The 26,164-nt window shown below is 40.0% G+C and overlaps 1 protein-coding gene across 3 annotated transcripts; it reads left to right on the top strand.

Annotated features, from left to right (window-relative positions):
- Nucleotides 1-8: 8 nt before the first annotated feature.
- Nucleotides 9-24,818, top strand: cars1 (cysteinyl-tRNA synthetase 1). Of its 3 annotated transcripts, none has more exons than XM_075467387.1 (23): nucleotides 9-125; nucleotides 2,809-3,036; nucleotides 6,080-6,171; nucleotides 6,874-6,962; nucleotides 7,042-7,138; nucleotides 7,637-7,735; nucleotides 8,829-8,978; nucleotides 9,070-9,210; nucleotides 10,422-10,510; nucleotides 10,594-10,715; nucleotides 11,166-11,278; nucleotides 11,583-11,711; nucleotides 12,768-12,897; nucleotides 12,996-13,099; nucleotides 13,189-13,286; nucleotides 15,699-15,888; nucleotides 17,879-17,944; nucleotides 18,129-18,210; nucleotides 18,306-18,386; nucleotides 18,579-18,646; nucleotides 20,275-20,334; nucleotides 20,408-20,491; nucleotides 22,933-24,818. In XM_075467387.1, exons 1-23 carry the CDS (start codon nucleotides 104-106, stop codon nucleotides 23,059-23,061), a joined length of 2,463 nt encoding a protein of 820 aa, XP_075323502.1. In that variant the 5' UTR covers nucleotides 9-103; the 3' UTR covers nucleotides 23,062-24,818. The 3 variants fall into 3 exon arrangements, with proteins under 3 accessions (XP_075323502.1, XP_075323511.1, XP_075323520.1); XM_075467405.1 differs by having other exon boundaries at nucleotides 94-125; nucleotides 2,835-3,036; XM_075467396.1 differs by lacking the exon at nucleotides 2,809-3,036.
- The last annotated feature ends 1,346 nt before the right edge of the window (nucleotides 24,819-26,164 follow it).

Raw genomic sequence — 26,164 nt, 5'->3', positions numbered from 1 at the left:
CAAACACATTGGTTCCGGTTCCTACCGTTAGCATATAGTGCGCAGGTTCTCCTTCCGGGCACGTTATTGTTGCATCAGCATCCAGCCATTCAGCACTGTGGAAATGTCGGGTTCAGGAGAGACAGGTACAGTGTTTATTTATGTCTGTTTCTCGTTTTATTGCGTGTTTATTTGGAGGACAGTAAGACGTTTGACCAGCTGTCACAGTGAATATGCTCAGTTAGCTATGTTAGCTCTCAGACTGTGACCCAGAGGGTGCAAACTGAGCTAAATGGAGCTCTGAATAACATGCCGAACTCCCTTTAAAAATCTGGCAATTTAAGACTAAACCTCCTGAAGCAGCATATCGGCAAAGACACACGAATCAACGAATGGGAGCTTTTTTGAGCTGAAAAAATGGTTTAAAATTCAGTCCACAGAGTCACCCAAACAGTTTTTTAATCAAAGAAATTCAAATGTAAATGTTTAAAGTTTCTCCTTTAGTTGAATAGTGTCACTGGTGCGTCTGCAGCTAAACTAAAATTACGTTCTTGTCTCTCTCATAAGAATAAAAAGCCAAATGTTTTCATTGAGTTCATTAAAACCTGCAGCCTGTGTCGCCCGCTGTGTTTATTTCGATTTCCATGATTTTTTTTTATTAAAAAAATCTGCTGCACATGAACGTGTGTGGTCCTCAACAGCTTATCAAAGCATCCCCGCATCTGTGCAGATGTTTTCCTGACTGCACACATTATTTGGAAATGTTAAGATCTCACTACACAGATTTATTTTTTATCCATTCATAACATAATAAATATGTTGGACTGCATTAATTCAGTTCTCATTTATTTAGTTCACTCTTTCTGTTCTGATTTGCTGTCTGCATCCTCTGTGATTCTAAAAAAGTTTCTTTTTTAATCATTTGAAGTAGTTTTATCCTCTTTACATTAATCATATTAGATTTATTATTACTGTTATTATTGTCCTATGATGGCTAACATTTCCACCTTTTAAATGTTGAATATATCCTCTTAGTTAATGCTGCTTTGAAATAAGTATTTTATTAAGTTGTTCATTTCACTTTCATTCTGAGTTTCTGCCCAAGCACCAAGTGTGTGTGTGTGTGTGTGTGGGGGGGGGGGGGGGGGGCTTAAAGATACACAGAAGTCTGAAGTTTGGTCTGTTTTCAGTACAAATGGGCTAAAAAAAAAAAGCACAAACAGTACATGTAATTTATTTACTGAACAAAGTGTTTCTAAATACTGATGAAAAAGAACAAATTTCTTAAAAGTGAATAAACAGATAAATAAATATCAATTGATGTGTATCAGCCTCCAGCTTCATGTGAGTCCTGTGCAACACAATTCAGCAAATTCAGCTTTTTTCAATGAATTTATTTAGTGCACAAAATGTTACTTTTATGCAGATCTCTTTATGAAATGTAGAACCCAGATGTTCTATACATCTAATTCCTGTAAGCTGTTTCACTGTTGCATCATTTCATTTTACAGTCCCCTTATTTTCTCCCTTTAAGGCTGTTTGTTTGCTTGTCCATTTTGTTTTTCTTTCATTTTCCCTCCTGCATGGGCGGAGACAGTCACAGGTTTCTTTTTGATTCTTTGTGGGTGCTGCTGGAAACTGTTACCGGTTAATTTCACTTTTCTTCTTCGTGGTCGTGATGTGTTCCAGGAGTGTTTGCATAATCTTCTCTGTCTGTGCATGGATAGGAAATCCTTATTTGTGGACAAAAACAAATGCCTGAGTTCACTTTTAGAGTTTGATGAGCATTTTGGATCATTATTTCTTTTTTTGCATTTGACTTTAGTTTGTTTGGTTTCTCTGTTTACATTTGGCTGATGTCGGCATCAGACGTTTCCAGCAGGGGAAGAGACGCCTTAACATCTGTAACTCGACAGCATTCCTCTTCTTTTTGCTGTTAGTCTGAAAGAAAACAAAAAGCCACTTCACTAAGTCCTCGTTAGCATTAATCTGCCCACGGCATGCAACAATATGCTCTTTTCTAAAGTTCTGTTAACATCACGTGTGAAACCAGAGTAACAATCTAACGTTGTTTTGTGAGCGATGGTTTGCTGGACTTGGAATGACAGAAGTGTCGTCAGTACGTGAATCGATCTGTGAAAGAACAAGAAAATAATGAGGAAATATAAAGACGAATTAATCAAAAAGCATTTTCATTGATTTAGTCATTTATATATATTTTTATTTTTAAATAAATCACTTTATTTATTATTTTATTCATAAATGACTCAATTCTTTTTTCCATTTAGCTTTTTTAAATTAATTTCTCATTATTTTCATTGATTTAGTCATTGATATATATTTTTATTTTTAAATAAATCACTTTTTTTATTATTTTATTCATAAATGACTCAATTCTTTTTTCCATTTAGCTTTTTTAAATTAATTTCTCATTATTTTCATTGATTTAGTCATTTATATATATTTTTATTTTTAAATAAATCACTTTATTTATTATTTTATTCATAAATGACTGAATTCTTTTTTCCATTTAGCTTTTTTTAATGAATTTCTCATTGTTTTTTTCTTTGCCTTTGCTTTTTGTTCCACAGATAAAAGATAGATGCATATTTAAATGGACAAAAAGCTTGAAAATAAGATTAAAATAGATTTACTTTGGCTTTTTCTTTCGGTCGTATATCTCCTCGTTTATTTTCCTAATCTTTCACAGACTTCCATCTTTCTGGTTCTGCTGTTCAGAGCAAACCTGCGCTGCTGTTCTTGTTTTTCTCAGGCTGTTGCTGCTCAGTCAGTAACCGTTTGCGAACATTTGCCCTCTTGTTTCTGCAGCCTTTGAGTTTGCCTTCTTGCTACAGATAAATGAGGAGGCCGCGCTGACAGCGGCCTTGAACGACTACCTAACCTCACGCAGCTACCTGGCGGGGTTCGGCCCCTCCCAGGCCGACCTGAAAGCCTTTAAGCTCCTCCGCAGACCCCCTGACCCGCGGCACGTCCACGCTCTGCGCTGGTTCAGACACATATCCGCCCTGCAGCAGGACCTCGCCTCACACAGCAGCAGTGAGTAGGCATGAGCAGGCCACGTGTGATTGTGATCTGGAGGCCGAGGCTTGCGTTGGGTCCCTTTGGTGCCTCTGAGGTCCACGTCTCTGCAGACATGCATGAACCAAAGCTCCCGCGCAGCCATTTGAATGACTCAGTTTAAGCTTTGACTTCAGTCCCAGCAGCTGTTGGCGTGTGAAGCCTGAGCTGAACCAGTTTATCGCTGTTTGAACAGCAGCCGGAACACACGGCGCTTCACTTTTATCCTGCAGGCGCGTTGCTTTGCATCTAAAGAGCACCTCGGGTTTGACAAAGCTCACAAAAGGGTGAACATTGTTGCATGCGCAGCTGCAGTAGGTGTGTGGAAAGACGTGTGAACGTTATGTGCCGTCACCTGCTGCGTGTTTGTGGTCACTGACGGCTGATTTTTACCAAGGTGTTTGATGTTCTGCAGGCCGCGGCATCCTGACGGATGTGAGAGTGGACGTTGAACCCTGAAGCTGACATTTCAGCCCAGATATCACAGTGAAATGGCAGCGATGGAATGAGGCAACATTCCTAATTAGAGGAAATTCTAACGAGCGGAATCATCGAATTAATTTCTTTTCAATTCATTTTTATTTATATAGCGCCAAATACAACAAATGTCATCTCAAGGCACTTAAAGGAATAGTTCGCCTCTTTTGACATGAAGCTGTATGACATCCCATATCAGCAACATCATTTATGAACATCTTCTTATCCCCTGCTGCGTCCTGTGAGCAGAGTTCCAGCCTCGTTTTGGCGTTAATGAAGGTATCACTGCCTGCTGCCGCCTGCCGACAGCCGCGTCTGTTACGGTGTTTGCTGCTCGGTCTGCGCTTCGGTCTGCACAGCAGGCAGTGATACGAAGGGAGAGAAAATAGGGCCAAGCGATTGTGAGGTCTGACTTTTTCCTGGAGAACCATTTTGTGATGCAAATGTATTACTCTGTTGAACGCATATTGTTTTGAGAAGCAAAACGCTTTATTTTTTAAACCCCAGCCAACCAGCCGGACTACCTTCATCAACACCAAAACTCAGCTGGAACTCTGCTCACAGGACGCAGCAGGGGGTAAGAAGATGTTCATAAATGATGTTGCTGATATGGGATGTCATACAGCTTCATGTCAAAAGAGGCGAACTGTCCCTTTAAATAATAAAGTCCAATTCAAGTCAATTGGAATTCAATTCATAGTAATCATAAAAAGAGCAACAAAAATAAAGACGTGAATAAGAATTCAGTTGAATAACATTTTTAAGTTTTATATGCGTATTTTAATGCTAAAATATATTTCTTTTATCCCTTATTTTTCCTTTTCTCAGATGCTTTTGCTGTTCTCATCTTCCACTTGCTTTCATGTTGTTCCTCAGTGTTTGTGCCTTTAGTCACTTTCACCACTCCCTCTAAACCCTTTGGCTGCTTCTACATTTTCCTTCCAAGCAGCCGGACTTTCCTGTTATCTTTTAAAGTGGTCTTGAGCAATAGTTCTCCAGGGTTTTTCTTTTAAATTTGGTCCTCTTACCTGAGCATTTTCAGAGGAATGTGTTTTTTTTCTTTGTTTAAGCCACTTAACTCTGACCTGTGAATCATTCAGGCAGGAAAAAGGCTCCTAACTCAAGGGATGAACCAGTGTTGTGTCCACACAGAACAGACAACTTAGCAAAGAAGCCGTTTTAAACTGGATCTTTAGGCACTTTGTTCCCAGCAGCCTGTCACAGAGACACATCATTTGTTCCCATTTCTTTAGCTGCATCTGTGAAAAACAGCTTCATAGTTTCAACTTTTTTCTACATTTACGTTAAAACTGCTTTCAGTTACCAAAAGAGTCAAATTAATATAAGAAATTCAGTTTAAAAAAAATCCTAATCCCAAAAATATTAATGTTATCACGTCTAAAAGTAGGAAAAAACTGAAAATAATAAGAATTATATGTTAAACAACATCAAGAAAAAGTAAATAAAATTCAATTTAAAGCTTAAAAAAGGAATATAAGATATAATCTAATGACTAATTATGGAACAATTAATATAAATGAAATGATTAAACTGTTTTATGCCAGCAGAAATGAATAATCTAGAAGCTCTTTGTGGGTTTTAGACTGGAATTAAGATTTGTTCCCATTTCTTTAGCTGCATGTGTGAAAAACAGCAAAGATAACACAGTGTGACAGACAGAAAACAGGATTTCTGCAGCAACAAGGTGATTCCCAAAGAGCTGTTAGCTGAAAACTTGGCATATCTCAGCATGGTGTGCAGTGTGTCCTTAAAACATTTGAGGAAACTGGACAAGTGGAGGACAGAAGAAGAAGTGTCAGGCCTAAAGAACTATCTCCAGCAGATGAACAGGATCTGAAAGTGATGTCCTTAAGAAAGAGGAAAACATCCAGGAAAGACCTGACACAGGAGCTGAGAGATGCATCTGGACCTTCAGCTGATCCATCTGCTGTTGGCCCAAGCCTCATCAGAAATAGGCTCCATGGAAGGGTGGCTGTCAGGAAGCCGTTCTTAAGGAAGGGAAACAGGGAGAAAAGGCTGAGCTGTGCCAAAGGACACAAGAAGTGGGCTGAAAATCAGTGGCAGCAGGTCTGATGGAGGGATGAATCCTCCCCAGAGCCCGGAGCTCAACATTACTGAAGCAGTGTGGGATCATGTTGGCAGAGAACGCAACAAAAGGCAGCCCACATCCAAAGAAGAGCTTTGGGATGTCCTTCAAGAAGCCTGGAGAACTGTTCCTGAAGACTCCTTAAAGAAAGGACAGAAAGCTCGTCTGAGAGGGTTCAGGCTGTGCTGGAGGAGAAAGGAGCTCAGAGCAGAAATTCACTTTAAAGCTGCTCAGAACTGAACTAACTCTGGTTCTAACTCAGATTCTGGGTTTAGATTCATGTTTGCATGTTCCAGGAAACATAAATAAATGAGGTTTGGATCAGGACTTTGTACAGGAAATGCATGTTTTTGTTCTAACTGGTCATCTTGACTTGTGCAGTGAGCAGCAGGTCGATCGGCTCGTAAATGAAAAACCTTTTTCTGCGTCTTCTCTCAGTGAAAGGGAAGCGGGTGCAGCCTCCGTGGTCTCCACCAGCAGGAACAAACGTTCCCCAGCTGCGGCTCTACAACAGCCTGACCAGAGCAAAGGTAATCAGAGAGCTCCTCGTTTTCTGTAGGGAAGGAAGTCTTCACCATATTCACAGAGGGGAAATAACTGCTTAGCGTGGTGCAGAACTAACATCCTGAACGCCTGCCGGCCTCGTGCAGCAGGTGGTTTCTGCAGAGGATGTGCAGGATGGGTAAAAAGTGACACTTTGGCTGGAAACTAAGACTCATCCTCGTCTGGAAGTCATGTTTAATAAAGCATATTCAGCAGAAATGATCAGAAAACGCTGAGATAAAAGACTTTGTTTGTCCTGATATTCTGAAACTAAAGAAAGATTTGAGCTAAACACCCACAGAGTTAAATAAATCACTTTATTTATTATTTTATTCATAAATGGCTGAATTATTTTTTTCCATTTAGCTTTTTGAATGAATTTCTCGTCTGAAAAGCTCAGTTTCTGCTTTGGAAGTCATGTTTAATAAAGCATATTCAGCAGAAATGATCAGAAAACGCTGAGATAAAAGACTTTGTTTTGTCCTGATATTCTGAAACTAAAGAACGATTTGAGCTAAACACCCACAGAGTTGTGCTTGTCGTGAACATTTTCCTCTTTTCATCGGTATCTCAGATCCTTTCAGTCGTATTCTGGCTCCACAGCTTTTGTTTGAAAGATTCGATGTATTTCACTTTACTGGGCTGATGTTTGGAAGGTTTATTAAACTCTACACATCGTGGTGTTTCAGGAGCCGTTTGTTCCCCAGAAGGGGAATAAAGTGACCTGGTACAGCTGCGGGCCGACGGTGTACGATGCCTCCCACATGGGCCACGCCCGGTAAACGCATCCCAATAACATAAGTGCAGCCATGGTTGTTTTCTGACTTTGATTCTAATGTGTCAGCATCTGTCTCCAGGTCCTACATTTCCTTTGATATCCTGCGAAGGATACTGAGGGACTACTTCAAGTACGACGTCCTCTACTGCATGAACATCACCGACATCGACGACAAAGTAAGTGGGGTTCGAGACCCTCACACACAGGTACAGAACTGTCTGACAAAATGCAGGCTGCAGTCGGGATTTTAACGGATTCATTTAAAAAAAAATAATAATAATAAAAAAATTAAAACAAATAAAATGATAACTAATAATAAAAATGAAAAATTATAACTAATAATAAAAATATGAATTAATTATTATTAATAATAATAAGTTACTGCACGAAACTAACACGTTACATTACTCGAAAAAAGTAATTACAGTACTCTAACGCGTTACTACCCACAGTCCTAAGTGCAACATCCTGGACCTGCAGAAACCTCATAAAGCTGTTTTCTCTGATCGGTCTTTGCTGATGTCAACACTTAGATTTAGACGAGCTGAGGTGTGAATCAGGCCGATCTGAGCTGTGATCACAGTATTAAGTTGCACTTAATGGGATTCTTTACAGCCGCACGTCTGCTTCTGCAGCTTCGGTTGATTTACGGTCGTGTTTTCTTTGCCTTCCAGATCATTAAGAGGGCCCGGCAGAACCACCTTCTGGACCAGTACAAGGAGAAGCAGCCGCAAGCTGCTCAAATACTGCAGGACGTCCTGAGTGCCAGAGGGGTGAGCGGGGAAACTTCAGCAGAATAACTCCAGTTGATGGACTTTTAAAGACTCGGTCCTGTTACAGGGTCGCTCTGGATCGGGTTTATTTCTGCCAGCAGCTCAGATTAAACAGATTTTATCTCTAATTTCCCTGTTTGGCAGCAGATTACGCTTCATTCTTTCATGCTGTAATTGTTTAAAAGTAGCTGAAAACCTGTTTCCTGCAGGCAGAAATAATCATTTGACCTCTTTTGAGTCTCTGGTGGAGAGACGGGCTACTTTGTGTGAGTTTTATGAAAAACAAGAAGAGGGATTATTACTGTTGATTGGAGAAAAAAATGACTTGAAATCAGGAGCCATGAGAAAAAGGTGCTCAACCTCAAACCAGAATAAGTTCAGGCAGGATGAAAAATGCAAAAGAAAAAAACGACAAAAACATTTTATATTCACTTTATCGGTACAAATTCAGGATAATTCCTGTTTTTTTTCGTTGTCAGCCTCATTTAATTTGTTAATAAACAGAAATTTTATGATGATTTCATGAAAGACTGAGTCAAAAATGGGCAGAGGATCTCCAGTTTGTTAAAGAATGTGGGAGAAGCTCATCGAAGTGTTTAAAAACAATGTTCCCCAAAGAAGGATTTGCATGTTATTATTTTATGTAAAGCACTTTGAACTGTTTGTACATGAAATGTGCTATATAAAGAGATTTGATTTGATTTGATGTTTCTGCCTCTGCAGAGCAGAATATTGGTAAAGTAGGGCCAGTTTAGGACGTTTCTGTTGGAAGAATGGGACTAAATATCTGCAAAAATGGAAGTTTATTATAAAATAATAATAGTTAGAATAAATTAATCTGACTGGATTTGTTATACAGGGTGTCCAAAAAGTCTCTTTACAATTTATAAAAAAAAAAAAAAAAAAAAATGCAAATGAACAGACAAATATGTGGAAATTGTCACAAAATGAGGAGTAGATCTTGCTTTAGGTCAGTGATGTCCCGTTTCTTTGTTCGATACACGATGTGTTTAACATAACCCCACAGAAAGAAGTCCAGGATTTTCCTTTAGCACAAGTTTCTTGTGTTTACCTTAAATCTGCCATTTTTCAGCCCTTTCAGGAACGTTTGGCTGCGACCACGGACGCAGATAAGAAGCAGATGATGGAGCGGCTGGACGCCGCCGTCACCGCCGCCCTGCAGCCTCTGCAGGCAGCGATGGAGCGCAAAGCGGCCGATGAGCTCCTGCTGCCTCTGGCCCAGGTGAGGCTGAACAGGCAGGATGTCTGACCCGACATGTATAAGAAGTTCATCTCTTCAGCATGCCATAAGAACACTGGCGTTTCTTTTCAAGGCTTTGTTGGAGAATTCTAAGGACTTGTTGGCTGACTGGTTGGACAAACAGTTTGGAAGTCAAGTCACAGAGAACTCCATCTTCTCCATCCTCCCCAGCTACTGGGAGGGAGAGTACCACAAAGACATGGAAGCTCTGAACGTAAGGAGAGAAAGTTATCCTCCCGTTCTGTTTTATTCTCATGATAAATCCTAAACATATCTGCCCACTTCAAGAGAAACTAACATGTTTTTAACATGGAGGATTCTAGTAGATCTACATAGGGCTGGGCAACGGTTAAAATGTTTAATCTAATTAATCACATGATTTCCCTGATTAATCACGATTAATCGCATTCGTACGCAAAATCCAAAAATGAATCCAAAAGTAGTGTATAGCTTTTAGCATTTAGTTTTATTTTAAATGTGCTGCCATATGAATGAAAGTGCCATAACATTTGTTGTGCAAACACACTTTTAACATCAGCATCTTTCTGTAGTTTTTATGTAGAAGCCTCGCTCCACTGTCTGTTTCCTTGAATGACTTGCTGCTATCAGTTGTGTGTTTTGCCTTTAAGTGATATTTTAGACTGGAACTACTACGCTGAGAAGACAATTCAACTTGGCTGTAAATGCAGGAGTTTTAAAAAAAAATTATTTTGAAATACGTGCTTTTATGTTGAAACAAGTGAAACAGGAAGTAGCGCCGGTTAGCTCTGTTAGCTTCACACAGAGACCGAGGAGCACCTGTAGCGGTGATGTTACCTGCTAGTTTATCTTTATTTTATTACTCCATGCTTCGTGGTGTTTGCTGTAACTGTGTGAATGTGATGCATTCAACAGACTTTTACAATAATAAAACCTGCGTTAATGCGCCATAAAATATTAACGCAAGTTAATGACAACAATGATGTCACATGGAGAGGAAAGAGAGCAGAGGGAGGAGGAGAAGTGCATCATGGGAGCTCCCCCAGCAGACTGGGCCTATAGCAGCTTAACTATGGGATGTTTCAGGGTCACCTGAGCCATCCCTAACTATAAGCTTTATCAGAAAGGAAAGTTTTAAGCCTGATCTTAAAGGTAGAGAGGGGCCTGATAACTGAAGGCTCTGCCTCCCAAACTGGGCAGCTGGTTCCACAGAGAGGGGCCTGATAACTGAAGGCTCTGCCTCCCAAACTGGGCAGCTGGTCCCACTGTTTTTGACTAACTTTAAAAAGAAAAGTTAACCAAGTAACCATGGTAACAGAGGCCAGCCTCACAGATCTGGAAGCACGCCGTTGGTTAGGAAATATCCCATTCGGTTGTCATGGCATCATTTAAAAGTGCTTTCGGACTTCCTTGTTCCCGTGAATGATCTGTGTTTCTGTCCTTCAGGTTCTTCCTCCTGATATCCTCACCCGAGTAAGCGAATATGTGCCCGAGATCGTGGAGTTCGTGAGGAAGATTGTGGCAAACGGTTACGGGTGAGGAATAAAATCCGGACGGTGGCAGAGTAGCAGCTGCACGGGTTTTATTAAAAAATAATCTGGTGCTCCGATGTCTGCAGGTACGAGTCGAACGGCTCGGCTTACTTCGACACCTCGAAGTTTGATGCCAGCTCGCTGCACTCTTACGCCAAACTGGTCCCAGAGGCAGTGGGAGACCAGAAAGCTCTGCAGGAGGGAGAAGGTACTCGTCACGGGAATATTCCAACTCAGAGAAAAATGCAAACCGGTGTGGTGTTGCTGTGAGCCACTACGAGGCGCCAAAGTCCCATCTCACTTTTATGGCTTAATATTCTGATCATGTAGGACTATTAAAAACTAGGGCTGGGCAACTATTAAAATGTTTAATCTAATTAATCACATGATTTCCCTGATTAATCACGATTAATCGCATTTGTACGCAAAATCCAAGTTCAAATTCAAAGTCTGATTTTGATGCTGTAAAAATTCAATATTAGAAATTCGTATTCAAACTCTGATGACACAGAAAAACTTCCATAGGGTAACGATGTCTAACCCCAACTGCACCCGCTTTAGTGGAAAAAGGTTTCTTTGATTAAGGTTTCTAACCTTTGAAAGTCCCGACGACCTTTTCTTTCTGAACTTTTTCCTCTTTTTTTCCGTGTCTCTGCAGGTGACCTGAGCATCTCGGCTGAAAGGCTGAGTGAGAAAAAGTCCCAGAACGACTTTGCCTTGTGGAAAGCCTCCAAACCCGGGGAGCCGTCATGGGACTCTCCGTGGGGCAAGGTGAGCATCTGGTCTTCCCTGAGTGGTGGGCTGAAGCCTGACGTTACTCTCAGAGACGCGATAATCCCGTTAAATGATGGTGTAGCTTCAGGAAGCAGGGAAGATGGATTGATGGCTGCTCTGTATTGATCGGGCAGATTAAGGTTAGGTTAGCTTTCCTCGGTTTGATCTTTAAAGTACAGATGAGTTTACACAGCGAAAGATGTTACAATTCCTTTTATGGCTTCTGTGTTTGATGGTAAACTTTGGATTGTTAGGCCAGCAAAGGTGACTTGTTTTCTCTACGGTTGGTTTGCTCTAACAGGGTCGGCCTGGGTGGCACATCGAATGTTCAGCCATGGCGGGTTCCATCTTGGGGGAGTCCATGGACATCCATGGCGGGGGGTTTGATCTCCGATTCCCTCATCATGACAACGAGCTGGCTCAGTCTGAGGTCAAATTTCTTCTCCGATCTGTTTATCGATGCAGAGAAACGCATCAAACCTTCACAGGTTAAAACTAGGGCTGGGCAACGATTGAAAATTATTATTATTTTTTTTAAAGACAAAAAAATCATTTAAAATCTTTAAAAAAAAACTTTTGTTAAAGTTTTTTTTTATTAATTTTATACTTTTTATTCTTATTTTTTTAATCTAAAAAAATCTAAACAGAATAACAAAATATAAATATAATGTGTAGATTGTTTTTCATGAAACAATGGTTAATATTTTTAATAGAATTGTTAATAAAAAAAAAGATTATAGTATCAAAAACACTTGTTTTCATTCAAAGTTTTATTCAATTTTTAAACTATTGAAGAAAAAAAACATTTATATAGTAGTATATATATTATAATACAAAATATATATATATTATATTTAGGGCTGGGCAACGATTAAGATGTTTAATCTAATTAATCACATGATTTCCCTGATTAATCACGATTAATCGCATTTGTACGCGAAATCCAAAAATTAATCTAAAAGTAGTGTATAGCATTTAGTTATTAGTAGTAGTAGATTACTTTCTTTTCCGGTTCCGCAGCAGACAGCAACGGACTTTTACACAATAAAAGCCTGTGAGCAACAGACTTACACAATAAAAGCCTGTGAGCAACAGACTTTTACAAAATAAAAGCCTGTGAGCAACAGACTTTTACAAAATAAAAGCCTGTGAGCAACAGACTTACAAAATAAAAGCCTGTGAGCAACAGACTTACACAATAAAAGCCTGTGAGCAACAGACTTACAAAATAAAAGCCTGTGAGCAACAGACTTACACAATAAAAGCCTGTGAGCAACAGACTTTTACAAAATAAAAGCCTGTGAGCAACAGACTTTTACAATAATAAAATAAACAATAAAACCTGCGTTAATGCGCGATTAAAAAAAAAAATAAATAATCGGCGTTAAATAGTTAACTCGATAATTAACGAGTTAACTCGCCCAGCCCTAATTTAAAAGTAATATCCAGTACGGACGAGCCGTTCATTCCTCTTTTCTTCCGACAGGCTTTCTTTGAGAACGATTACTGGGTGCGGTACTTCCTGCACACCGGTCACCTGACCATCGCAGGCTGCAAGATGTCAAAATCTCTCAAGAACTTCATCACCATTAAGGACGCTTTAGCCACGAACACAGGTGAGTCAGCTGCCCGAGGATTTTCCTCCCCGTCTGAACTGAATCGTCCGACTGACGCGGTGCGTCCTGCTCCGTTTATCTCGCATCCTCTCCTGCAGCTCGTCAGCTCCGCCTGGCTTTCCTGATGCATTCCTGGAAAGACACCCTCGACTACTCCCCCAACACGATGGAGTCGGCCGTCCAGTACGAGAAGTTCATGAATGTAGGCGAAAAACGAAGTCAAGCATTGGTCTAAATCCTGACCTCGGCTTCTGTTTCTACTGATCTGCCTTTTTTTTTTTAATCCAACAGGAGTTCTTCCTGACCGTGAAAGACATCCTGCGCGCTCCTGTTGACATCACCGGGCGCTTTGAGAAGTGGGAGGCCGAGGAGGTGGAGCTCAACAACAGGTGAGGCGCCGAAGACTGAAGGGCCGTGTATACTCTCGCAGCAGTGCGTCGCAGACATGACGCAGTTATTTTTGATTTATGCCCAATTTTGAAGCGCGGTCTGCGCTATGTTAATTCCACGCCACAACGCAAGAGGGACAATCACGAACAAGCTAGGATTGTGGGTGTGGTGGGTGGCGTGTTTCTCTTCCGGTTACGGAGGTCATTCAACAACAATGGCGACTGGACGAATGCGCACTTTGATTGAGATGCAGCTGATCGATCTAGAAATAGAAGAAATATTGCTACTACTGGAGCTGGCAGAGAGGCGAAAGAATCGTCACCGTTAGCACGGTTAGCGTCACCGTTAGCCGGTTAGCAAACCGGAAATACGCATAGTGTAGAGCGGATGTAGAGTTGACCAATCAGAGGCCTCCTTTCTCTCCTCCCTGCGGCGATGTCTGCGGTGAGTCACAATTTTGGGGAGGTGCACCAGAGTGTCTGCGGAAGGGGCGGGGGGGCATGTCTGCGTTAACTGCAACACACACACAGACCACCTGGTTTCCGACCATAAAATGCCCTTCAGAAGCAGCAGATTTATCCTCGAAAGTCTTCAAAGAAATTGAACTGAAGTTTTGGTAAAAGAACAGTTGGCTCCAGAAGACGGTTTCATGCATTTTAACCCTAATCCCTGATAGGGGACATTTTTGTCCACTTGGGGTGTACTTTCTCCTCTAATTTCACACTGGACATCATATTTGGTCCAGTTGGGCATTTTTGACTATTTTTTCGATTTTCAAACACACATCTTATACAATGCAATTTTTCATTGTGTAGAAAAAAAACTCCTTAATTTCTGAAAAGGGCCATTTTTGTCCCCTTCTAAAATGATCCCCAAATTACCATATGTTAATATTTTTTCCACTTTTTTTCACAAATCTTTTCTTCCACTTCAGTTCTGATCATAAACACCAAGTTTTAAATTATTTTCAAAAAATTAACCCTTTAAATACTAGTGTATATGAGGTAAACACCAATTTCTGTTAAAAAACACACACAAAAACTGCTGTATTTTCAATGTATGCAATGCAAAGTGAAATATTCTATGGGGGATTATTAGGTCTGGGATATGTCATTGATGAGCTACAACATCAGTTTTTATATCTTTTTAGTTTTTCTGCAATGGCAGATTACAGAAACGGCTCCCATAGACATCCATTATAATGAATACAGCATTATAAAAAGGGTTAATTTTTTGGAAAATAATTGAAAACTTGGTAGTTATGATAGAGGCCAAAGACATAGCTTGCACCTTCTGACTCCTCGCCGGTTCGTCAACAAACGTGAAAGTGAAAGGGTGTTGTATTTACGACAGTGTAACCGTACATTACCTCCAAGCCTGTAGGGGGAGCTCCATAATGTGTTTTTTGTGAAGTTACATAGTATTGCTTTATATATTTACAATGATTGAATTAACAACAGTAAAACTTCTACTAAGTTAAGTGACTTTATTTATACCCGAAGGTAGATTTGTTCTCCGCTTTTAACCCATCCAGGTTGGCACCTGTTGACACACACACACATGCACAGGGTCACACACTCATTGACAGATGCCAACCTGGAGCGGTGGGCAGCCATGAAAGCACCCGGGGAGCATGGGGGTACGGTGCCTTGCTCAAGGGAACCTCAGCCGTGACAAGGAGGTGGACTCACACCCCTCCAGCTATCAGTTCCACCAAGCGAGAGTGGGAATCGAACCGCCAACCGACTCTAACCACTGAGCCACAGCCGTCCCTGAACACTTCATCATAAATGACAAGATTGTTTTTTACTGGCATGATGGAGTTGGCCACAATCTTGCCGCTATAGCCATCTATGGCCACAACGTATGTAACTAACTAAATAATAATAAATGACTAAATGGCAAAATAAACAAATAAATAAAAATCAATCAATCAATTTGAGAAGAACTCAGCAGTCACTGTTATAAAGCCTTATGGCTGTGGGAACAAAGGACCTTCTGAACCTCTGTCCTGCAGCGCAGAGAGATGAGCCTCTCACTGCAGCTGCTCCTCTGTCCTGTCAGGATTATAAAGACTGCTGTAAATCAGTGGTCTCCAACCTTTTTAAGCCCAAGATGTAGTTTTGTTTGAGGGGTTCAGTTTGACCCAATGAATAAATTATACCAGTTAAAATAAATTGTGTGAGTTTATTAAAAGCTGCAGCTTCCTGACTGCAGAGGTGAGTTTGTATCTTTCACTGATGCCCAAACGGGGACAAAAGTCATCAGAAAGAAGTCCAATCCTTATAAAAGGACTCGTATTTGTGTCTTATTACTGTATTTGCACTAATGAGAACACACGCAGGGCATCTAAAGACCTCCGATGACTTCCTGCCAACTCCTCAAACCAACGGTCACTTTTTGTTGTTTAGCTTCTACGACAGGAAGGCGGCCGTCCACGAGGCTCTGTGCGACAACGTGGACACGCGCGCCGCCATGGAGGAGATGAGGGTGCTGGTCGGCCAGAGCAACAGTTACATCGCCGGCAGGAAGGGCGCCAAGCTGAGGCCGAACCGCATGCTGGTGGAAAGCGTGGCCACCTACCTCACCAACATGCTGAAGGTGAGCCGGGTTCCAGGCTCATGCAGCGACAGTTTAAAGCCACTGAAGTTTGATTTCAAAGAGCAGATTTTACATTTCTGTTCAGCCGTCAAAGTTTAAGTTGGTTTTGATTCTTCCAAAACCAAAGAAATAAGAAAACTTTGCTGCTTGCATTGATTGACATCAGGTCAGTATTTGGTCCAGAATGTCAAACAAATGTAAATGTACTTTATTTATACAGTCATTTACAGACAATCCTTACGATGTACCAAAGTGCTTTACAGCAGGTAATAAATAAAGAGAAGAAGAAGTAAAAACAATAAAAGAACAGTGAAAGCAATAAAATATAACAAGAATAAGATAAAATAAGATAACATAAAGCGCATTGCAATAGTCTGACCTTGAACTTATTAGGGCGTGGAGGGCTTTCTCAAGGTCATGACGACTTCAAAACATTTTAACTTTGGCCAGGAGACGCAGCTGGAAAAAACTAGTCCTGACGACATTGTTAATTTGTTTGTCTGACCTTAGATCAAAGGTCAAAGGTCACTCCCAGATTTCTGACCGTTGAACTGAGCTTTGAAGACGAGGTGCCAAAGCCAGCCATCAGTGTCCCCAAACACAATGCATTCAGTTTTATCATCATTTAAATTAAGAAAATTTTGGGCCAACCACTGCTTAATATCAGCAATACAATTAAACAAACATTGTGCACTGTTACTATTTGGCTTCAGTGGTAGATAAATGTGTGAATCGTCTGCATAACAGTGGACAGAAAGGTTGTGTATAAATGTAGTTAAAATGAAGTCAGAGCTCCTCTGAGAGGGTCCTGCGGATCTGAATCCATCCTTAGGTCTCACGTTAAAGCCAACGGTCCCGAACTGAACTACCCGCTTTGCAGACATGTAAATGTGTTTCATGGTGATTTCACTAATTAAAGCTGCAGTCGGCAGGTTTTCAAAATTGCGAGTCTAAAGTCGGAAAATTCGAACTGATACAACTTTCAGGTCCCTCCCCCAACCTCTAACAAGCTCCGAATCGCCCCCCAAACCCCTCCCCCTCTGTGGACGAGGTTGTGCACGTGAGTTCACACCAGTGTGAGCGCACACAAGCTGGGGCAGACTCACGCTCAGCAGCGTGTGCACAAGCTGTGATTGACAGGTAGGATTCCTCCACCCTAACTTGATTGGTTAAAAACAGCCGGGAGCGCTCGGTTTTTGTAAGCATGATTACAGGCTTCAGAGGGAGCTACAGATTTCGTTATTTTTTCCTAAACAGCCTATTTAATATTCTACTTCCAGAATCCCATGACAGTTCAAGCTAATATGACTAAAAAAAAGTTGCCGACCGCAGCTTTAAAGGCAGTAAAGTCGGAACTACAGATGAGGCGTTTCAGGCCACTCAAACAGACTTTTCGTTTGAACAGAAGGCTTTATGAGATAGGAAGTGGCTGCGAGTTCAAAGCTGGAGGGCTCTTTGTTTCCAGGGAGCTTAGATTCATGTTTGTTTGTTTTTATCACTGATTTAAAATGTGACTGTACACTGGAAAAAATCTAAATCTTACCAAGTATATTTTTTTCATTAAGTATCTCATTACACTTAATATAAGACACAATTGCCTAACAAGTACCATTCAGCCAGATATAGGGACTTGTTTGAAGACAATACATCTGGAATATCTTGTTAAATGAAAAAGTCTTGAAAACATCTTGTTTTGAGTCATATTTCACATGAAACAAGCTTCTTTTTTTTCATTTGAAGAGGTTTTTAAGCTAATTTCAAGATCACTTTTAACTCAAAAGTCCCAAATATCACATCTTATTTCAAGAAATCTTGACAAGCCGATTTTCACTAGTTCCATTGGCAGATTTTTTTGCTTATTTCAAGCAAAAACGTCTTTTATTTGTTGCTTTTTTTTTTTTTTACTTATTTTTTTAGGGGCATTTTTTCCAGAGTATATATCTATAGCCTGCATTAAATCCGCTGACATGAGGTTTTTATTGTCGTTTAGATATTCGGTGCAATTGAAGGATCTGACTCCATCGGTTTCCCGGTGGGAGGACGCGATGATATCGATGTAAGTAAACGAGTTTTCTCTGTTTTTATTGGAAAAGTTCATCTTTTTTCTGAGGATTTTACATGTGATGTCACAAACACTCGCAGATTAAATCGGTTCGGTTTAACGGCTCCTGCTTCTGCCTCGCTATTTATCCTTTAGAAGAAGGAAGTTTCATTCCGAATCTTTTCCTCCGTCTCTGCAGCTGGAGAGCACGGTGATGCCGTACCTCGCGGTGCTGTCGGACTTCAGAGCGAACGTCCGGAAAATTGCACGAGAGCAGAAAGGTCAGGATGAAGCGCCCCCTGCAGGTTAAATCGGGTAAAACTTGTGATTATCTGAGCACTGAGTGTAAGTAAAGCTTTTCATCCAACTCCTCCAGTGATGGAGCTGCTGCAGCTCTGTGACGTCATCCGTGATGACACCTTACCGGAGCTGGGGGTCCGACTGGAGGACCACGAAGGTGACGCAGCCTTTGAATATCTGTGTTTTTAAAGAAAAGGAAGTCCGCTTTAAAAAAAGTTCCAGCTCAGTTTTCACAAAACTTTACGTATAAAAGGGTTGTTTCATTCTTCAAAGACATTCGTGTAAAAGGTTAAAGATCTTTCTGATTTGAAAAAGGCGTCGGATGGAAAAACAAACTGATGTTTTGCAGGTCTGCCAACTGTGGTGAAACTGGTGGATAAGGAGACATTGCTGAAGGAGAGGGAGGAGAAGAAGAGGGTAAGGAGGACTGTCCTCAAACTTTGTTAACGATGGGTCGGGTCACACGACACAATTAGGGCCGGGCGAGTTAACTCGTTAATTATTTAACGCCGATAAATATACTTTTTTTCTTCCAAAAGTCTGTTTACCCTAAGTGCTCCCCCTGCTGGGCCCCCAGCTGCTATTACTTCTTTAATCCAAATCTACTGACTGGACTTTACTGCCTCATCTGACACTTCCTTCACTATTTTCCTCACACTCTGTCCACTTACACCCAGCTCCCTCAACAATGAGACAACAGACTTTGCAACAAATCCTCTACTTCCTCCTTCCACTGGACAGATTCTAACTTTCCATCCTCGCTTATATTTTTATTATGATTTTTCATTGATTTAAACATGAACATTATATCCCCATCTGGCAATAATAATAATAATAAAAATAAATAAATAAAATAGAATAAAAATAAATAAACAGATAAACATAGAATGAAAAAAAAAATACTAATGTAGATAAATAATAATTAATAAAACAAAATTACATTCCAATAGCAGTGCACAAATTGCAGAACTTGTACAGTTAATCACAATTCAAGGTTGTGAGTTTCCAAAAAGTCCATATAAGGTCTCCATAAGTGAGCAAAATTATTTTTCTTTTTTACAATATATGTTAGTCTCTCCAAAGCGAGACAGGACATCAGTTCTTTTGTCCACATTCCAATAGAAGGTGTGTCCATACCTTTCCACAATAATGCAATTATCCTCCTGGCTTGTAAGAGTCCAAAGTCAATGACACCACAAAGTTCTCTGAGTATATTCCCAGTAAAAATATTTTGGCTCGCAATGGAACTTCCCTTCCAACTATGAGGCCGATACGATGTAATACATTTTTCCAGAATTGGTGTATCTTTGAACATTCCCACAAGCAATGAATTAACGTACCCTTTTCTTCTCTGCCCCCAACTCCACATACCTAAGCTTTTTCCTTTCATATGCTTCTGCTACTAATTCCTCCTGAGGAACAGTCAGCTCTATGAAATATACTCTCATTCTACTCCTAGACCACAAGACTATATCAGGCCTTAGATTTGTGGAGGCTATCTCCTGGGGAACAACAAGCTTATTTCCTAAATCTACCTGCATCTCCCAATCACAAGCATCCTCCTTATCGTCTTTTTAACTTTCTCCTCCTCTTGAACAAACTGAATTGCCACTCTCTTCAGCTTAGACCCTCCTAAGTTTACCAGCCTTCGTTTATCTTCAATACCTGCAGCTAAGCTTCTTAATACTTGGTCATGTCGCCATGTATACTGGCCTTGTGACAGACTAACCTTACAACCTGACAAAATATGCCTTAGAGTTACAGTACCTGAACATAACGAACATAACGGGTCTCCATTTAAAGGAAGCTGATGGAACACGATGGGAAACACGACTCTGGAACAGCTTTCACTGAGTGTTGATGCTTCAGATTCTACATTTGGTTCTGTTTTTAAATACAAAGAAGCTGGTCAGAGAAGGCTTGTGTTTGATCAATAAAGGCTCGATCTGAGTAACTCCAGGTTCAGCTTTTTGTTGCAACTTTTCTGGAATTGGGCTATTTATCTCTTTCTTTCTGTAAAACGTTGTTTTTTTCCTCTTTCACAGATAGAAGAAGAGAAGAAAAGAAAGAAGGAGGAGGCTGCTCTGAAGAAACAGGAACAAGAGGTCAGTCCAACGTCTTCATTCGTTTGTCTGATCGTGAGCACGTTCCCTCATTTCCTTTTTCTTTCACTCTCAGATGGCTAAAGTCGCCAAAATGAAGATCCCTCCATGCGAGATGTTTCGCTCTGAAACCGACAAGTATTCCAAATTCGACGAAACGGTAAATCGCCCAAGAAATATATTGATCTTTGATAAAGGCGTGATCGCCACCTTCTGACTGTCGTCCTGGTCTTTGAGGCTTTAAAGCAGCGATCCCCAACGTTTGGTACCGGGCTGCACAGAAAGAATAAATAACTTACATTATTTCCGTTTTATTTATTCTCCGAGTCTGAAAAATGTTTTATTTTGAAAAAATTACCGAATTCTATCCTTTACATCCATCTATGACTCACTCTTGACACGTTTCAAGATGCTCGTCTCGATCACACAGAGGTGGGTAGAGCAGCCAAAAATTGTGCTCAAGTAAAAGTAAAAAGTAATCATCCAAATAATTACTTGAGTAAGAGTAAAAAAGTGCTCGGTGAAAAAACTACTCAAGTACTGAGTAACTGTTGAGTAACGTCTGATTTATTTGTTAACACAAGCATTCAATCAGACAGACAAAAATACTAAATAATCATCTTTAGGCAAATTAGAGTTCATCCAATTGATAAAATAAATTAAAATGAATCAATTAATTACAAAATAGCTTAAATTAAAATAATCCAGGTAAATTCAAGTACTTCAATAAAAAATAAAAGAGACTTAGGAAATGTTTAAAACATATGTAACCCATATGTAACCTAAAAAACAAACATTCACCTATCCATGGGGAAAAACGAGTTTAGGAAACTTAGCGCTACATGTTTCCTCAAGTTAGATGTTGAGTTTCTGCTGAAATGTACGTTTGTTTTGGTTGACACAGAAGACACATAATGTAGCTGCTGTTTCTCACTCTTTGTAAGGTAAACATGCTTTCAGTATGAGGCCTCGTCTGCGTCTTCATTTCCCACCGTTGGTTCTGACATTTTTCATCTGTTTCTTTGTTTGTTTGCTACGACTGCTAATGCTAAAGCTAACCCGTCCCGCCGCTGAGATCGAGTACGGTCACGTGACCAGACTGCACGGCTGCGTCTGATTGGTGGAACACAGTCAGGTGGTAGAGCCTTTGGCGGAAGTCTCTCTCTCTGTCAGAATAAAACATTAAAATGAGGCGTACGCGGGGGGATAAAAATAATGAGGCGTAGAATACCAAAGAGGTAAGAAGAGAAGTAACCAGCTCATTGTAGCCTAATGTAGCGGAGTAAGAGGACAGTTTCTGCTGCACACATCTACTCAAGTAAAAGTAAAAAGTATAGAGATTTAAAACTACTCCTAGAAGTAGAATGTTTTCAAAAGCTTACGAATGAGTAAATGTAACTCGTTACTACCCACCTCTGTGGTCACGTGATACATTGTCACTAATATTAAACCCACAAGCTAGCAGAATGAGTAAAAAAACAGACGTCTTTGTAAAGGGGAAAAGGCCCAGTGAGGAGACAGAAGAATAGCCTATGACCACTAAGAATAAGAAAGCTGCATTTAACAGACGATACCAGGAGACCTACTTAAAATATGGTTTTATGGCGGCAGGTGATTCCCACGCAGCCTGCTCTGCATCATATACCGGCTCTCACCTTAACCTTGTAGCACCCAAGCATATGAATAATCATTGGAAAAAATCATTTTGGCTCTTCTTGCATCTTTTTGGGTGGGAATAAACCAATATTTTTGGAATTGGGCTATTTTTGATCATTTTAGGCAATGTTGCATATTTGCAACTGTGGGCTTTCCTGATTACTTTTGTTCACAAAACCAAGTCATTCTCTGCAGATCGTTTGGCAAAAAAGGTATAGTGAAAGTTCACCAGTAACTGCTGCTACCACAATAAAAATGTATATAATAAACCTTTATTGAACATTCTTAATACAAAGTGCGGAACGCAACCATCATAAACTTTCCATTCAACAACAAATCAAACAGATTTCACAGATCTTTGTTGTGAAAAAGTGAAGCACATATAAAATGCAAAAAATGTAATGTAAATAAAAAATGTAATGTAAATAAAAAATGTGCTAATAGAAAAAAAAGCAAAAAAAATAATGATAATAATACAATTTGGAAAGCTGACCTCCCATTAGCGCTGTGAAAGGTCTACAAAGCAGAGCACACCAAACGAGAGCAGAACCAACTAGAACAGACCACCGCAGAGCAGAGTGTAATTCACTGAGCCAAGAAAATGATGCTGTGACACACTGTCGGCACATAAAATGTCATGTAAAAAAATATTACACATGAATGTAAATAATGTATGTAAATTTAAAAATCAAATAATGTAATATAAATAAAAATATAATGTAAATAAATAAAGAGCTTGTTGCATATCTGCAACTGTGGGTGCTACAAGGTTAAAGGCCGGTCCGTGAAAATATTGTCCGACATTAAACTGGTCCGTGGCGCAGAAACGGTTGGGGACCGCTGGTCTAAAGGACAGTCGTGTGATGACCTCATTAATCGCAGTAACTACCGTTTTCAGTAAGATTTGACGTCTGTAACCGGCTCTGTTCCTGTCGCTGTGAGCAGGGTTTCCCCACCCACGACGCTGAAGGGAAGGAGCTCAGCAAAGGACAAGCGAAGAAGCTGCGCAAGCTGTACGAGGCCCAGGAAAAGATGCATAACGAATACCTTCAGAAGAACCAAAGCAGCAACTGAGCGCGCTCACAAACTGTCCGCTCCACAGAAACATCCACAGAGTGAATCCAACAGACGCCGGGTCATCGCTTGTTTCCCATTTATCATGTTTTTTTGGAGTAGAAAACAACACCCAAGTGTTGTTTTTTTTTTTTTTTTATATTTTACTTTTGTCGCCGGTTTTCATAATAAGGATTAAAACTGTGTCATTTTTCAAATTGAGGGGTAGAAGGAGCTCCTGACTGTCTTTCACAGCAGAGGTCTCTGACTCTGTTCAGTCAAACAGTGTAAAACTCATTGAACAATTGAGTTCAATTAGTCTGATTGACAATCAAATTAAATTTAGATTGAAGATCCTGTCCAAAACAGGTGATAAAGGAGCGGGAAACCCAACATGAAGAGTCTCAGAGCAAACCAACTCTCACAGTTCCTGCAGCTAAGGAAGTTTTTCTGTGCCAAAAGTTTTAATACGAATTTCTAATATTGAATTTTTACAGCATCAAAATCAGACTTTGAATTTGAAAAACCAACAGTGTAAAAAAAAAATAATTCTAAATACAAAAACCAGTGGAAAAAAAAAACTTTCCACTGAATTTTTGTTTTTTAGATGTTGAATTTATTTACACTGATTTCTTGTATTTAGAAATTGATTTTTTTTTTTTTTTTTTTTTTTTTAACACTGTTCAAAGTCTGATTTTGATGCTGTAAAAAATCAATATTAGAAATTCGTATTCAAGCTGATGGCACAGAAAAACTTCCATATGCACCTGATATCAGTGATTTTTATCATGCACGAGCTGTAAAAACACCGTTTCTCACGCTGTATATCAGAAACACAGTGTTTCCTTTCATGCTTCACAGATGCAGCCGGTGCTTCTTTTTCATCCCAGAATAATTTAGTCTGACAGTTTCTCACTCTTCAGTTTGAAAAATGTTTCGGTCATTGTTGCAGCTCTATAATAAACCTTTGGGTCAGATTTACTGCTTTTAACTTAACTATGTGGTTGATTTATGGCATTTAACGTGTTCTTTTTCTACAACAGAAGTCACTTAATGTAATATTACGAACGTTTTTTCCAAAGATCACTTCCAGTTCAGATCATTTCAACCCGGTAAACGCACAGCGACCTGCAACAGCTGCTGGAAGTGCATAAAAAACGCAGCTCAGTGCTTCATTAGTTAAGTGTTAGAACTAAGTGTGTCATGATTTGATGACCTCACACTTTGAGCCGTGGTTTCCTGATAAATGTTACGACATGTTCTCCACATCCATCTGTGTTCATTCCGCATTTCAGCAACGTTTTTTGTTGAATTTACTGGGTTGGTGTTTGTTTTTTAAAAGGCTGATACCGTCAGAAACCAACGATGCAGCGGTCCATTTCTAATGACTTCCCTGTTCCATGTCTCTCAGCTCGGAGCCCACTGGCTCCCACAGACCGTCTTATCAGAGGCCCACTTTAAAAAACGCTGTAAAACAGCTGTGGTTTTAAACAAATGTCACCGAAACTAGAGAAAAATGTTGTTTGAGAACGATGCACATTTGGTTTTTTAGTGACAGAGGAGTGGATTTGTTGTAGGAATAATACCGAGTATGAGCAGACCAGTTCTCCTGAGGAAAGTACAACCTGTTAACTTCTCCATAAACGGGTGCTTGTTATCATCAGCCGTCCATCAGGGTTTTGTATTTTTGTACTGTTTTATTGCAAATCAATGATTATGTGATGGTGAGGCTGCAGCAATGCTTTCTGTAAAGATGCTCTAATAAAGAGGAAATGCTACCTGTGAGAGATGTCAGTGGCTGTGTTCGAAACCGCATACTACATACTGCATACTACATACTGCATACTGCATACTACATACTGCATACTACATACAGCACACTGCATACTGCATACTGCATACTACACACTGCATACTACATACTGCATACTACATACAGCACACTGCATACTTCCATACTGCATACTGATCGATCAGACAGTATGCAGAGCGTTTACCCACAATGCATTTCGCTCCTGCCCGAGCCGAAATCAGCCGGCCTGAAGCTGATTTCCCTTAAGCTCTAAACTCTGTAAACTTTAGCAACATTTGAAACATTTTCAGGTGAGAAAGTAGTCGTTTAGATCCCCAACGTGTTGAAAACCTGACAAAATACCGGCTGTTTACAATTTTGTTCCCACGAATTCGGCGCTACTAAAGCTAGCCGCAGTGAGCAACGCACTTCCGGTTATTTTCACAAAATAAAATACCCGTGACCTTTTATCATAGGGAAAGCCATTACCATACAATTGGTGCTTTTGTTTTGAAAACAGGAAGTGAACCTACCCTCGTTTTAGCTAGCTTGAAACTGCCGTTTTGACAGGAAATGACGATCGGCAACGTCACGTTACGTTGCATCTTGGGTAGTTTGAGTATGAGTAGTAACCTCATGATGCATACTCAACATTTCAGAGAATCTAGTATGCATCCGGGAACTTAAAAAAAGTTAAAGTTAGTAGGAGTAGTGCGAGAATTATGCGGTTTCGAGCACAGCCATTATTGGCAAGGCGAGGCATCTTTATTTATACAGCGTATTTCATACCACAGGCAACTCATTGTGCTTTACATAAAGACAAGGCATTTAAAAGAATAGCATAAAGCAGCATTAAAAGCAAGCAATTTAAAGAGAAAAAATATAATAAAAATTAAAAACACAGTTAAAAGCAATCAAAGAAGAGGGGAAAAGAAAGATATAAACTCAACCATAAGCACACGGAAAGAGAAATGTTTTTAACCTGGATTTAAAAGTGCTTACAGTTGGGTCTGATTTCAGTTCTGCTGGTAGTCTGTTCCAGTTGTGTGCAGCATAACAGCTAAAAGCTGATTCGCCGTGTCTAGTTTGAACTCTGGGCTCCACTATCTGACCTGAGTCAGCAGATGAAGCGTCAGAGGAACAAGTCATGCATCTGATTCTGTTACCTCTGGTGTCGAATTCACATGGTGTTGTTTTTTTATTATTATCTTGTGTTACAAACAAAAAAACGAGCTGGTATTTGATTCCCGACAGCATGTTTCAAAATAAAAACTTGGAATCGGAAAAAAACGAATTTTTTTTGATTTTTCAATATTTATTTATGGTCTGTGA

Source organism: Odontesthes bonariensis, chromosome 1 (genome assembly GCF_027942865.1).
Source record: "Odontesthes bonariensis isolate fOdoBon6 chromosome 1, fOdoBon6.hap1, whole genome shotgun sequence".
Lineage (NCBI taxonomy): Eukaryota > Metazoa > Chordata > Actinopteri > Atheriniformes > Atherinopsidae > Odontesthes > Odontesthes bonariensis.
Note: the sequence above shows the minus strand (reverse complement) of the source record. Positions and strands in the feature narration are given on the sequence as shown.

Bases quoted from the DNA above. Each gene is read 5' to 3' on its own strand.
- cars1 (XM_075467387.1), top strand. From the start codon at position 104: ATGTCGGGTTCAGGAGAGACAG. The intron at 11,279-11,582 runs GTGAGCATCTGG...TTGCTCTAACAG, and splicing joins GGGACTCTCCGTGGGGCAAG to GGTCGGCCTGGGTGGCACAT. The intron at 15,889-17,878 runs GTGAGCCGGGTT...ATTGTCGTTTAG, and splicing joins ACCTCACCAACATGCTGAAG to ATATTCGGTGCAATTGAAGG.